Source organism: Kogia breviceps, chromosome 14 (genome assembly GCF_026419965.1).
Source record: "Kogia breviceps isolate mKogBre1 chromosome 14, mKogBre1 haplotype 1, whole genome shotgun sequence".
NCBI lineage: Eukaryota > Metazoa > Chordata > Mammalia > Artiodactyla > Physeteridae > Kogia > Kogia breviceps.
This window is the reverse complement of record NC_081323.1, coordinates 17688069-17702153: the sequence shown is the minus strand read 5'-3', so window position 1 is coordinate 17702153 and position 14085 is coordinate 17688069. Positions and strand designations below refer to the sequence as shown.

Here is a 14085-nt window from a genome sequence, read left to right as displayed (position 1 = left end):
CATTGCCTCCCATTTCTCCCAGGTCTCTTTCTGTAGGATGCCTCCACCCGTGGGCCTCTGTGTTCCACCATGCTCCTCCTTGGCCAGGGCTGCAGGCAGCGGCTGGCCAACTGACACCCCAGGACTCACCTCCGTCTGTACCAGGTTGACCCTCTGGGCCCGGAGCTCACGCACGCAGTTGAAGATGTCCACCACCCCTTCGTTCTCGGCCATGTCAAGCATGGTGTCGATGGCGATGAAGCAGCCAGTCCTCCCGGCGCCAGCACTGGAAGAGAGGACCGTGGACCATGTTAGGGACCTTGGGGTGGGAGCAGCCCTGGGGCGGCCTCTCTCATTCAGCACCGTCCCCGAGGACCCTGCAGAGAGGCAGTACACTGCAGAGGTCAGACAGAATGGTCTGAACCCCAGTCCTGCCAGGAGATCCTAAGCAAGTGACTAAACTTAGAACCTCAGTCCTCTCTTGTAAAATGGGAGAGTAATGCTTGCCTTTGGGGGCTATTTTATCAGGACTGGCTTATTTCTGTTGTACTCTTTTAACGAGCACTTAGTTAGCCGTGACCAAGTTCCAGACATTGTTCTCACTGCTTCTGCAGTGTTACCTATCAATTCTCTTATGAGGCTGTTAGGAAGTTCCTCACCCTATTACACAGTGAGGAAACTGAGGCACAGAGAGCTGACCTTGCCCAAGGTCACACAGCCGACAAGTGGTGGAGCTGGGACTTTCCCCAGGCAGTCTGGCTCCAGAGCTTGTGCTCCTACGCTTCCTCTCTTACCAAGATAATGCACGCTTAGACGACACGGATGCGTGCGGTTTCCTCATCTGATGGGTAAAGATAATCCATCTACATACGCCAGGCACACTGGAAAGGCCTAGAAACATGTCTTCCCCACCCCACGTCCCTCCATCTATCTCTCCCTTCCTCCTGTCTTCTTCAGTGGACAGGTTGATGAATGGAAGCAAGGAGGGAGAGACGAGAGAGATCAGAGGAGGTAATGGAGACGGCAGAAACCAGTGCCTCTGAGATGTCCTAAGGGACTCACAGAGAGTGAGTCTTGAGCACCACGTCCAAAGCCTTGGGTTTGGCTCCACGTGCACCTGCTTTTCCAGGATCAAGAGGCAGCAGCATCAGGAAACCAGAGCAGCCGATAGTCCTGAGACCCGGCTCCAGAATCAAGGCCCCTGATACATACTCGATTCTGACCACTGGTGGCTTCTCTTTTGGAAAATCTCAGGCCAAGTACAAAATAGCAAAAGAACTCTGTGAGACCCCGTGGGCCATGGCCAGACCTTCCCAGATCAGTGGGTTCCAAAATCATAGCACTGAATGAGAGACAAATAGGGCATTTGCTTTAAATGCATACAGTTTTGGAAGTGAAGGCCAGACTGCCAGGAGGCCCATCTCCACTGCCTTTTCACATTCATTTCCCTCCTGGAAACGAGTGTCTTTGCTTGACAGTGTGAAAATAAAAGGAAACGAAAGGAGGAAGGACGATGGACCAGGAAAGAAAGCAATACTGGGCTTCCCTGGTGGCGCAACGGTTGGGAGTCCGCCTGCCGATGCAGGGGACACGGGTTCGTGCCCCGGTCCGGGAAGATCCCACATGCCGCGGAGCGGCTGGGCCCGTGAGCCACGGCCGCCAAGCCTGCGCGTCCGGAGCCTGTGCCCCGCAATGGGAGAGGCCACAACAGTGAGAGGCCCGCGTACCACAAAAAAAAAAAAAAAAAAAAGGAAAGCAATACTGAATGACCATAAATCCAAGGAGGACAGGCCAGTGGACCAACCAACACCCACAATGGTTTGGAGAGTAAACCCTTGGAAATCCATCCTCCATGATCTGGAAAGTCTTTGTCCTTGGTAAAATTTCATGGTTTGAATTGAGTAAAATCTGCTTTGTACCTGCCCCAGAATGCCTCCCCCCAAATCAAAACCCCCAGTGGGGACCCCCCCCCAAGCAGGCTGGGCCTCGGGGTCTAGGAGGGAACCCAAAGAGTCACTCGTCCACGTGTTCTCCCAAGTCTCATCTTCGACCTGTTTTAGGAGAAAGCAGCAGCCCGACTTGATTTTGAATCTCGGATCCACCACTAGCGGACAAGCTGCCTGGTGTCTGTGAGCCTCAGTTTTCTCACACATGACACTCTTCCCTACGGGGTTCTTGGGAGGATTGATCCGTTTATTTCAGCCTCACAGAGCAATTAAGCACATGCTATTTGGGGTCAGACCCCTGGGATCAAACCCTGGCTCGACCACTGACTAGCTGTGTGACCTTGGCTGAATGACTCAATCTCTCTGGGTTTCAATACCCTCTTCCATAAAATGAGGCTGATGACAATAGCATTAAGAGCACAACACACGTGAATTGCATGAAATTACGCTGAAAAAGCACAGCGCGCATAAACTGCTTAGCCCCGTGCCTGGTTACCTAGCCATTTATTATAAATGTCTGCTACTTGTAGTCACCAGATATTTATTGAGCACTAGATGCTGGGCTCGGGAGTGGGGATGTGAAGCTAAGTCAGACATGGTTCCTGTCCTGAAGGATTAACAGTCTGGGGAGGGGGACAGCATCAAGAGGCAGAGAATAGTATCTAATATTGTTAAGTGCTTACTGTATGTCTGGAATTCTCTTAGGTACCTAGTATATGTTGGCCAACCCACTTAATCTTCAGGACCGCCTCAGGAGGGGGTACCACTCTGCTCAGGTGTGTCAGGGTGACTTGGTACGGAGACACAGACATAGGGGCATCATGCAAGGAGGGCCTGATAAATGCTTGCCATTATCTCCCTTTCTTCCTTACCCCTGCTCTGGCGGCTCTCTGGGATATGGGACTTGGGGTGAACATTTTATTGTCCTCGAATTGTCATGAGATGTAAAGCAGAGATTATGTGTGGAATGCTTAGAGAGCCCATGGGGGGATCACTGTGACCTCCTCATCTTCAACGGACTCATCTGTGAAATGGGGTTTCTAATTCACACCTCGCCGTTGTGGCGAAGGTAAATGGGTGCTGTGTGAGAAAGGGGGTGGCTCTGAGACACCTACAGCTTATGGTGTCTCTCCTTGACTTGGCTCAAGACCTTGCCTGATGTGGGCACTGCCAGGGCAGAGATAACCTGCATGCAGTTAAGAGCATGCGGGGTCTGAAAAGATGGGCCGGGCCCAAGGTCACGTTAGAAGAGAGAGGCGCTGGGAGGGAGGAAGCGAGCGTGCTAGTTGGCCTTCTGGTCTGGACATCCGCCCTCCTCCAATTCCTAATGCCCTTGACACGATACTTCATCTCCGTGTAGGAGGATTCCAAGATGTCCCCATCGCTCCCAATGTGACTTTCTGGGTCAGAGCTGAAAATATCCCTTCTCCATAGTAAGGTAAAACCTGACACTGTCCATTGACTCTGTACAAAGGACCCCGCAGGCCAGCAATTGATTTTTAAGATAACAGAAATGAAGAGAAGCACACTTCCACGGGGGCACCCTGCCGCCATGCCGAGGAGCTGAGGGCGAGCGTCTGGAGAAAATCATGTTAAATATCCTGGCTCTGCCATTTCACACCTGTGTGACCCGAGCAGAGTATCTACCTTCTTAGCGCCTCGGTTTTCTCATCTGTAAAATGGGGATGACAATAATGGCCACCTCTCCAGGTTGGGTGAGAAGTAAATGAAGTAATGCGGGTGAAGTGCATGTGTAGCAGACGCTGTCAGTGCTAAGCCCACGTCCTCAGGGTCTTTACTGTTTCAGGGCAACAGCAATAATAGCAACTGCTTCTGCTACTGTTACTATTATTGTTGTTAGACTTAGGACCCTGGTCTCATCAGAAAGGGCTGCCAAGAGGGGACACAGGCGAAGAATAAAGGCCACTGGACAAGAGAGTACTCCCCTCACCGAGAGCGCAGAGCTGCAAAGGCCTCCTTGTTTAGGGCGGGGCCTTTCACTTACCTGCAGTGGACCACTATGGGCCCGGCCTCTGGGGGATTGAGGAACTTGACCTGGCGGACGAAGCCGAGGAGGCCGGTGGCATAGCAGGGGACGCCGTGGTCGGGCCAGCTGGTGAAGTGGAAGAGGCGGAGCTCCCGGATCTCATGGTGGCCTTTCTGAGGAGAGAACGGCCCTCTGTTCCTCCAGCTGCTGCCCCCAGCCACCCTGCCCAGCACCCATGGAGAGCTTCGAGGCCATGAGCACTGCGGGTCCAGCTTCCCTGCTGTCAGGGAGGGCAAGGCCCTCGAAGGGTTAATAGGTGTTACTGCGCAGAGAGATTCTGCATCTCTTAACATCTGGGAACTTCGGAAGTAAATAAAGTGAAACCGATGGCTCTACCACAAGGCTTCTCAGAGCCTTTACTGTGCTAACATACACGCCGAATTCCCAAGGGGGCTTATAACATTCACACTGTTTGCCCAGGGGACCCTCTTTTGATAAGTGTTTTATAGGACTTATGATAATTCAGCAGACAGATTCAGAAAAAAATGTTAGACTTCAACTCCAAGTTCAAGTTGTTTCCAGGGGAATACAAGGCCTTTCATGGATTGAGGACTGGTGTCCTTCAGTTCTCCAGTCTGGTCTGTGATACTCTCCATGACTTTCAAAATTTAAAAGGCAGACTTCTTTATTAATTAGATTCTTATTTAGAATGATAAAATATGAAACAAACAAAAGCAGAGCTTCTCTGACTGATGGGGGTGGCAGGGCCTGGAGCTCCCATCATTCCCTCTCCCCTCCCCGCACACTTCACATAGACATGTTCCAGGCCAAATGGCAGTTCTTGACTAGTCTATGGTCAGGTTATGCCTCTGAGCCGTTGCTTATGCACTGCCCCTACCTACCTTTCTCTACCTAGCAATCTTCTGCAGATATTAGAGGTGCTAAATAGGAAGAGTGTTTGATGGTTCATTTTTTCAGTTGAAAGATATTCACCGAGGGTTACCTGTGCCTAGCCTTGTGTTAGGCACTAGGAAGGTGGAAATAAAAGCCAAGTCCCTGTCCCTGGAACAGCTCGTGGTCTAGTGGGGGAGGCAGGCCCCTAAGTGTACCTTTAATTCCGTTAAAGTGGATAAAGGAGTGTCAGCTAATCGCATTAGGGAGAGGAGAAATCAGAGAAGGCTTCCTGAAGGAGGGGATGCCTGACCCGAGTCTTGAAACATATTAATAATGAAAATAACAGCTAACGTTTATTAAGCATCGACTATGTGTCTGTCACTCTTCTGACTTCTTCAATGTATTAATTCATTTAATTCCATATCAATCCTCATATTATCATCTCCATTTCAGGGATGAGGAAAGTGAGGCTAAGCAAGGCTAAGGAACATGCCCAAGGTCACACAACTAGTAAGTTGTAAAGTTACAGTCTAAAGCCTAGCTGTCTGGCTGCACAGTCTGTCCTCCTCATCGTATGATACACTGAGGCTAAGTATTACCCAGTGGAAGGATGGAGGGATTCCTAGGCAGAGAGGCAGTTGGGGCAAAGGCCTGGGGACAGGACTTAGCATAGTATGTGAAAAGAATCACAAACAGCCCAGGGCAATTCCAGAGAAGAGTGGAAGACAGGCAATGATGGACAGCGGGCCGGGGGTGGGGGGTGGGAGGCTGGGCGGGTACTGGATGCTGCAAGGCTTTGTATCCCACTTTAAGGCCTTTGGGTTTTATCCCAGAGTCATCGGGGAGCTATAGGGAGGCTGCCCAGATGGTTGCACAGAAGAGGAAACGCATCACCACATGGGCATTTTGGGAGGATCACACTAGCCGCTACGTGGAGGAAGGATTTGGGGGTGTGTGTTGGTGGGCTGTGTAGAGGGCACCAGGTCCCCTTTCCTGGGCCAGTACATCCATCCCCAGCTACCCTGACCTTGGCCGTGGACAGCTAACAATTACCCCTTCTTCAGAGAGGTGCTCTCAGCTGAACAGGAACCACCTCCTCTGGGGGCGGGGGACGGGCAGCTGGCATTCAGTGACCAACCGACTTTGTCAGTTTGCCCAGGGCTGAAGGGTTTCCCAGGACATGGGATTTTCAGTGCTAAAGCCAGGGTGGTCCTGGGCAAACCAGTATAATGGGTTACTCTCATGGATGCGTCAAAGAACCCTTTGCCTCAAGATGGGTCCAACTCTGTGGTGTGACTCATGCCCCATATCTCCCTGTGGGACCAGGCCACATCCTTGCTCAGCTCCTTCCCCGCCCTGTCCTGCCTCCCTCACCCCCGTTCTCCCCTGGTTCTTCCTCAACACATCATCAAGGGCACCCAAACCCCTGCCTCAGGCTCTGCTTCCTAGAAACCTAAACTAAGACTGGGGGCAAGACTAGAGGCAGAAACCCTGTCAGGAGGCAGCTGCAGGGTCTGGGCAGGAGTGAACAAAGGCTGGGGTTAAAGCGCTGACAGAAGAACTGAAGTAGAAGATAAAACAGCTTCGAGAATAGAGATTTTCGCCCCACCCTCCAAATCAACTCAGCCCCTGGAAGCTCTCCTTCAAGCCCACACCACCTGCACTGCAACTTTTTATCAAGGGTCCTCTCTTCCTGGTGGGACTGTGTTCTCTTCAAGGGACAGACAACACTTCCTGTTTGTTATTTCTGGGTCCCCAGGAACTGATTCTGAGCTGATAACCCAGGCAGTGTTTGCTGAGCGCCTGACTGTGTACTGTGGAGAGGCTGGCTAAGTTGAGTTAATCCTCCGAGGCCCGTGGAGACCTTGAAGGGTGTCTTCCTATGGGTAATAGCTTCCCTGGTGATTGAAAGAAAAACAAAAAGCCCAATAAATGACTACGACTCCTCAACACACTGGGTGGGCTGCAGTTCCCCAAGGCCTCCCCTTGGCTCAGAGTCTGGGTCCCCAGTCACCCAGCTCACGCCCAGCACCAACTGCAAGTGTGCTAGCTGAGACTGGTGTTTGTGGTGCTATGTTCCAGGCCTCAACTGCAGGAGTGCTGGCTGCTAGTGACTCACACATGTCCCCTTTTCTGGAGAAGTGCCCTCAGCCGACAGGAGCTGACCCACCCACCCTGGAGGTTACCCCGCAGTGGCTGGTCCACGGTCAGTCAGTGGACTGATTAAAGCAAGGGGGCACCTCTGTGGTGTGTTTACGTTCCAGAGGCCCCCATGGGTCAGGCCTAGGCTAGACTTTGCCAGAGACTCTGAACTTGCCCTTCCCCTTCCTCTTTCCTCTCCAGCTTCTCTTGCTGTCTTACAAGTTTCTCTGGGAGCGCTCCCTTGATACACCACGTACAAGGGAATCCTTGTCTCAGGCTCTGCTTCCAAGGAACCCAGCCTAAGATCACAGCAATGTACCTTGTAGCTGAGGGGCGTCCTTCCCTCCTGGCTCTTCATCTGAGTCTGCAGATATAGGCCTTTAGGAGCCCAGGGGTTGGAGGGGGCCGCGTTGGGAGCAAACAGTGTGTCCTGCCAGCACCACGCATGCAGGAATGGCACCATGCGTGTGCCTGCTTTGGCACTCACAAGGACTTGCCAGTCCCCGAGGGCACAGTTCTCAGAGCACTGAAGTCCCTGGTGTTTTTGCATCCTCAGGCCTGTGGCCACTTGGCTCATTAATGATGTTACTTTGAGAAAATGGCGGCTATGGTTTTGACAACTAAAATGTCTCCGGACACTGGTAAATGTCCCTGTGGTACAGTCACCCCCAGTTGAGAACCACGGGCCTAGAACACGTCAAGATCTTCTTTCCCCTCCAGACTCTGCACGGTTCTTTCCTTCTTCCTGGGATAATATTCCTCCTGCTCTTCCCTTGGCTGGCTCTTTCTCATCCTTCACTGTCTGCTTAAATGCCTCCTCCTCCTGGAGGTCCTCTCTGATCACCCCATCCTCCTGTGGATTTTTGTCTCCCCCGCTTGGCATGTTTCCTCTGTGGCTTTTATTACCATATGTCATTATTCTGTTTGTCTGGCGAATTCTATTTGTCCCTCCTGCTAGAGGCGGCGGGGGGGGGGTCCTTTGGAGCAGGGTCCACGTCTAAGCTGATTGCCGATCTCTCATTGGTGCCCAGTGCAGGGTGGGTACAGAGCAGCCCCTTGGTCGCTGCCGTGTCCTGGATGAACAAACAAGCCGGCTTGCCTGGAGGGCAGGCTGCACACAGCCGCAGGGAAGCTTACCTTCTGGACCGTGAAGGTGCGGATGATATACTCTGCCAGGGGCTCTGTTTCGATCAGGGTGACTTTGATGTCTCCATAGACCTCCATGTCATCCGGCCAGTATCGCACACACTTCACCTGCGGGAAAGGACAGGGACAGTACGAGTGAGTGGGCGGCTGAGCGTGTGCGGCCATCTCATCTGGCTTCCCGTCCGAATAAACTCAAGGGTGACCTTGGTGGACTTTCAGTCAAGGCGTTCTCAGCTGGCCGGGGAGGACAAAATACACAGGGACCAGCTCACTCCTAGAGGAACTGGAGCCGCGGGGGATAATGGTGGTACCTTCTTTGGCAGAGCTCCTGGTACTTTTTAAATCCATTGCCACACTAAGAGATCAACTAGATCTGGGTGAGATAGGCAGGTGGCGACCTCCCCACCGTACAGATGAACATCATACTCAAGTCGGGAGGTTTGGTGACTTGTCCAAGGTCACGTGGCCAGTTTTCTACCTTTGGCTGAGTCCTCTTTTTCTGCGATAGGCTGGGGCAGCTGAGTAGTATCAGCAGAGCAGAGATGAGAATAAAAGGCGGGAACAGCGAGGAGGTGGAAGCAGACATGGCTGGGAGAGGGTCGTTAATATTACGAGGGGGCTGGAAGGAGAAAGGCTCGTTGTTGGGAAAAGGAAGGAAGGTGCTGGGCTCAAAAGGAAGACGTTTGCAACAGCTCTCTGCCCCAGGGGTGCGTGTGGAGGCCATGAACAAGCCATTCCCACACCTGGTTCTGAGTCACATGCCGCAGGAGGAAAAAGAGATCATCGTTTTCTCGGTAAAAGAACAAAAGTATTACCATTCCGGGGGACGCCGAGCGGCTTAGAGTGGCATTTCCCACAGTGTGTCCCTCTGGGTGCTGATAGGTGTTAGGTAAAAAAACAAGAAACAAAAACAAACAAAAAAAGGTTTTGTGGTCAAATGAGTTTGGGAAATGCTGGATTAAACAAAGTTAAATAGGCCACTTTGCTACAGGACTGCTCAGCTCGTTCATGTGCTAACGCTAATGTGCTTTTCGACTCTCCGAAAGGGGCAAAGAGTACACAGCATTTCCCAAACGTATTTAACCATGGAACCCCCTGTTCGCTAAGCATCATGCAGACTAGCATCCCATGGAACCCACTTAGGGAAATGCTGATTTAGCGCAACAGGGTTTGGAGGCAAACGGATGCATTGCTTTGTTCTAACACTCTGTAGCTGAGTAGCTTCCAGAAAGTACTGAAACCTCTCTGAGCCTCAGCTTCCTGTGAATAATGATAGCTAACACTTACTAACTGCTTACAGTGTCCAGCTCTCCTTACTAAGTGTTCTACAAATACTTTACACGGATTACTTTAATTATTACTCATCACCACACCCTGATGAAGTAGATATTATTATTAGCCCCATTTTACAGATGAGGAATCTGAAGCACAGGGAGGCTAAGAAAATTGCCCAAGGTCAACTGTCGGTAAGGGACGGAGCCAGGATGCAAAAGCCAGGCCATCTGAATAATTACCAGGAACATCGCCTTGTACAATTGCTGTGAGATGAAGTGAAGTCATGCATAATGCACAACAGTGTCTGGCACAGAGCTTTGCTCCTGGCAGGAGTTTCATGAAGAAATTGCTCTCCTGTCCCCTCTCCCAATTCGAATTAGATTCACAATCAAGGGAATCTGTCTCCGGTGGGGGGGACATGTTGTAGAACAGGCTGGAATGTGCCTCTGAATTCTTAAATGCTGGGCTGGACATTTTGTCCACAGTAGCTGCTCCCTGGGCCTGAGTCCCTGGGGCGCAGTCTTGAGTAGGGGGACCATGACCACTAGAACAAGAGTCCGGAGTCGGAGGTCGTGGCCGGGTGACTTCATGGTATTCAGTCCACTCCTTTGGGTCTGTTTCCTCATCTGTAAAACGGGGCAATGGACTAAGTAAGAGTGGGCTCAACGACAAAGTCTCTTCTGGCCCTAAATTCCTATTAGGCCACGAGATGTCCAAAGCCCTTTGCTGAATCATGACTGACAGCCCGGAGTCTCCCCCTTCCCATTATCTTGGAGGCCAGGACTCTTTATTTTAATGGATTATCTGGTTCTTGCCAGAAGAAAACCTTACCTGCCCTGTCTTTAGTTAGCTCGTGTGATAAGTAGAGAGGCCCTCTTGATTCTAGTGTCTGTGCACCCTGCGTTTCAACCCAGCACCCACCCACCCACATGCCACAGTTTACCAAGTAGGTGAAAGCAAAATCTGGGAAGAGCAGTCCCATTTCTAAACCCTAGGAGTAGCTAAGGAGCACACAGGAGAGAGTCGAGACAGAACAGAGTGAGAGACCAAGGTCTAAACCCTGAAGAATGTCAAGGTTTCGAGGAACCTGGGGGGTCAGATGCTGCTGAGAGGTTGAGTCCAATGAGAAGAGAGAAATGGCTATTGGATTTGTCAACATGAAGGGTGCTGGGGCTACTGACGAGTCACTGTGGGTAGGATGGAGGGAGCAGCTACATTGCAGTGGGTGGAAGAGAACAGGAAGTGAAGAAGCAGAGCCTGGGTGTGAGATTGCAGAGTCTGGCAGAAAAGCAGGGATAGGAGAAGCAGTTTTGTCGGCCTGCTTTATATTTTTAAGGGGGAAGGTACTCAGGATGTCTGTATGCTGAGGGTAATAATCTAGCAATGGGAAAGAGAATTACTTGCCAAGTGAATGAGAAGTTCTTGAGCGGAATCTGTGATTCAAGGCACTAGGAATTGCCTTTGCAAGGGCAAGAGTCACTTCTCCTATCACATCAGGCTGCGCCATAAGAAAACAGCTGATATTCTACCATTTGGGGTCAACGGAAACAGCCATGTCTTATGGTTCAGCCTGATAATAGAGGAGAGGAATGAGAAGATGGTTGTAGACACAAGTAGAATGCAGCTTTGCGGTGTGAAGATGAGCATTCACGTCTGATGGCTGTAGTTTCCTCAAAGTCTATGAGATGATGTCATCAGCGGAGAGTGAGGGTGGAGAAAGGGGTGAGAGGGTTTTGAAGGGAAAAGATGTTCCTCGACTATGAACAGGAGGGAGGATTTCTCCCTTGAAGGGTGCCGTGAGGGTGAAATGTGGAACGGGAGGGCACTTGGCACAGAGAGATGCCGGGGAGTGGGACGCCAGCCAGCAAACTCCATCCAGGTAGCCACAGGAGGGGCTTACCCTGCCCACTTCCACGAGGTTTGTGACCATGACGATGCTGGCCGAGTTCTCCTGCCAGATCATCCTCCAGAAGTCCTTTACGGTCTCCTGCATGGGACCTGCCAACAGAGAAGATGTCAGGGTCAGATTGCAATTGCAAGGAAGCAGACAAGAGGCTTGTCCCTCCTGGCTGGTCAAGTCAAGGCTCCGGATGCGTGAGCAAGAGTGAGGTCAGCGATTCCTATTGGGACACAAGTAGCGGAGACGGAGGACTGCAGCGTGTGAGGTCAGAGTGTGCATGAGAAAAGCCACACCCCAGCTAGCAGGGTCTGCAGCATCCCCTGGAAATGCCCGCAGCTTCTCCTCTTTGTCGTCCTGCTGTTCAGACCCTTTCCACCAGCCCCACTTTCCCGCCAACCCATCACCTTATATTAGAGGTTAATGACATAGCTTAAGGGAGTTTTCAAAAATTGGGCTCCAGAACTTCAGTGAGAGATGGGAAGGAAATTGGGGTGGGGGTGGGGTGGGAGGGCAGAGGAGCCAGGAGTCGGATGCTGACAGCACAAACAGAAGATGCCCGATTCTGAGCTTGACAAATGCATTTGTCTGGAGACTGGACAGAAAGGAGGGGAAAAAAATAGACAAGAAATGGGAGACTGAATCTGAGAGGCCAAAGCAATTTCCTTGGAAATTTCTCTTTCAATGTCCTGGGCCTTCATCATTTTTAAAATTATAAGAGTAATAAGTGTATCTGATACAGAATTTTGAATGCCATTTTTCTGTATAAATATATATATTGTATTTGCTATAATAAGCAGTATATCTATTATATATATTTTCCCATGCCCTTAAAAACTCTTACCTGCCATGACATTTTTCATAGCTGCATAATTTTCCATAATATGGAAGTGTCACACTTTAACCAATCTACCAATTGATGGGCATTTAAGATTTCTCACTTTTTTCCCTATTAAATAACACTGTGAAGGGTATCTTATTATATGTGTCACTGTCCACATATATATAATCATCCACAGGATTTCCTCCCAGCACACTTTGAGAGGTACAGTCATTTTTAAGTCTTCTGATAACATCCTGGTAAGTTGCTTTCTAGGAGAATCAGCTGCCTCTCTCTCCCGTGCACACACCCATCGAGGAGATAAGGCACCAAGAGCTCCAGTTCCGGATGGTGGATATTGATGGCACATGCCTGAGGCTGATGCTTTTGGTCCAGGGCCCATCTCTCTTGACCATTTCCTAGTCACACTTCCTTCCTCTCTCCCTTACGTCCCTACCCCCATAGCTGAACTTGTCACCTCCTTCCTTCCCAAACAAATGAACAATCTCGAGACCTCGGGAGGCTCTCCAGCCCCGCTCCTATGGGACTTCTTGGCTGGTAGAAGCTCATTCCTCTCCTCCAGTGTAAGACAAGGGCCCTTTAGAGGAAAAGGAGGGCACTTACCTTGAGTAGCAATGTAGTGTCGAGGTCGATGGTACCCCTGGATGACAAAAGAAAGGTACAGTGAAGCTTACAAACAGCACAATACTAATAATTATCCTTTCCAAGGGTCGGTCTCTTCATAAGCAAAATGAAACTAGCATTAGACATTTCCCAGAGAAGTGGCAAAGATTAAACAAGATAATGCATGTAAAATGCTTAGTCCATCGCTAAAGGTTAGCTATTGTTATAGTTCCTTGTGAGGGGCCCGTACAGGCTTGCCTTGGAGCCATGGACTGGGAGTAAAAATCAGATGGCCATCAGTTATGGCTATGCACCCAGAAAAAGGTGGAGAAGAAATTTTCAGGTTTCTGTGGGCTATCAACCACCACCAAGTCTTTGCTGAGCCGTGCTTACATGCAGAACACTGTGCAAGGCCCCGTAGGGCACCCGAAAGAAGAAAACAGTCACCTGGCTGGCTCCTTGCATCAGTAACAATTAGAAAAAGATGCCACACTGCCTCTCTGTGCTACGTGGCTTGGCCTGGAACCGAAGTTCCTTTCACTGGGTGCGGGGACCCCAGGTAGGTGTGCCCTAGAGACTGATAAAGCCACTTTCAGATTCAGAGATCGGTTTCTGATTTCCCTGTACATTTCAGAGTCTTCAGTAGGCCCTGCTGGGCTCTGATGTGTGGTTACTCTGGCGTCCCATACTCCTAATCACTGGGGGAACGGTTGACACCAGCCTCCTCTTTTGTCTGGGCGTGTCCTATACGGAGGGTCCCCTTTCTTGTTACGGAGAGCAAGTATATCATATTGGGTAGAAGTTCAAGTTTTGGAGACAGATCTGCACTTAGAACGTAACTTTGAATGTAATTAGTATTTATTGAATGAGTAAATACATGAATGAAAGGATAAACTAAAAAAATATATAGATGCCAATTATGGGGCCTGTTGGTGGAGAGGGTGTTGGAAAGTCCTGAAACTCCACTTTCTTTTATAGTTAACAATCTCAGGAGAAAACAAACCCGGAAGTCTGATGAACACCTATTTTTGTCTTAAACGTTGCTGATGAGTCTTTGTGTTCTGCTGCCTCAAGATCCTCTTCTTTAGGAAATCAACCAGAATAGTCATCTGCATGGTTCACGGAGAAACAGACATGATGGTGCCTCAGAAGTTCTGGATCCGCTTTCTGACTCAAAGATTCATTTCTAAGTCCCCTGTACATCTCTCTACCTCGGACTTCCACTTGCTCCATAAATATTTAGTAGGTACTTCATAGTAATTACCTGGCATACTCTAGTAACACCTGGGTTGACTGTCAATAACAACCCAAGGCCAGTGTCATGGCTACAGCTGCTGGATTAACCACCAGGAATCAACAGCCCCACCTAAACTCT

At 50.2% G+C, this 14085-nt stretch overlaps 1 protein-coding gene across 27 annotated transcripts in view; it reads right to left on the bottom strand.

Moving 5' to 3' along the window:
- PTPRT (protein tyrosine phosphatase receptor type T) overlaps positions 1 to 14085 on the bottom strand; it is a 1303183-nt gene that overhangs the window by 37363 nt on the left and 1251735 nt on the right. For 15 of the 27 annotated variants that reach the window (XM_067013228.1, XM_067013229.1, XM_067013218.1 and 12 more), the window contains 6 exons: positions 12711 to 12747; positions 11270 to 11367; positions 8910 to 8969; positions 8086 to 8202; positions 3931 to 4085; positions 130 to 265 (listed from right to left, as the gene is read on the bottom strand). In XM_067013228.1, coding sequence (XP_066869329.1) covers positions 130 to 265; positions 3931 to 4085; positions 8086 to 8202; positions 8910 to 8969; positions 11270 to 11367; positions 12711 to 12747 — 603 coding nt within the window. The remainder of the gene's footprint in view (positions 1 to 129; positions 266 to 3930; positions 4086 to 8085; positions 8203 to 8909; positions 8970 to 11269; positions 11368 to 12710; positions 12748 to 14085) is intronic. The other 12 variants (XM_067013240.1, XM_067013236.1, XM_067013225.1 and 9 more) reach the window with 1 other exon arrangement.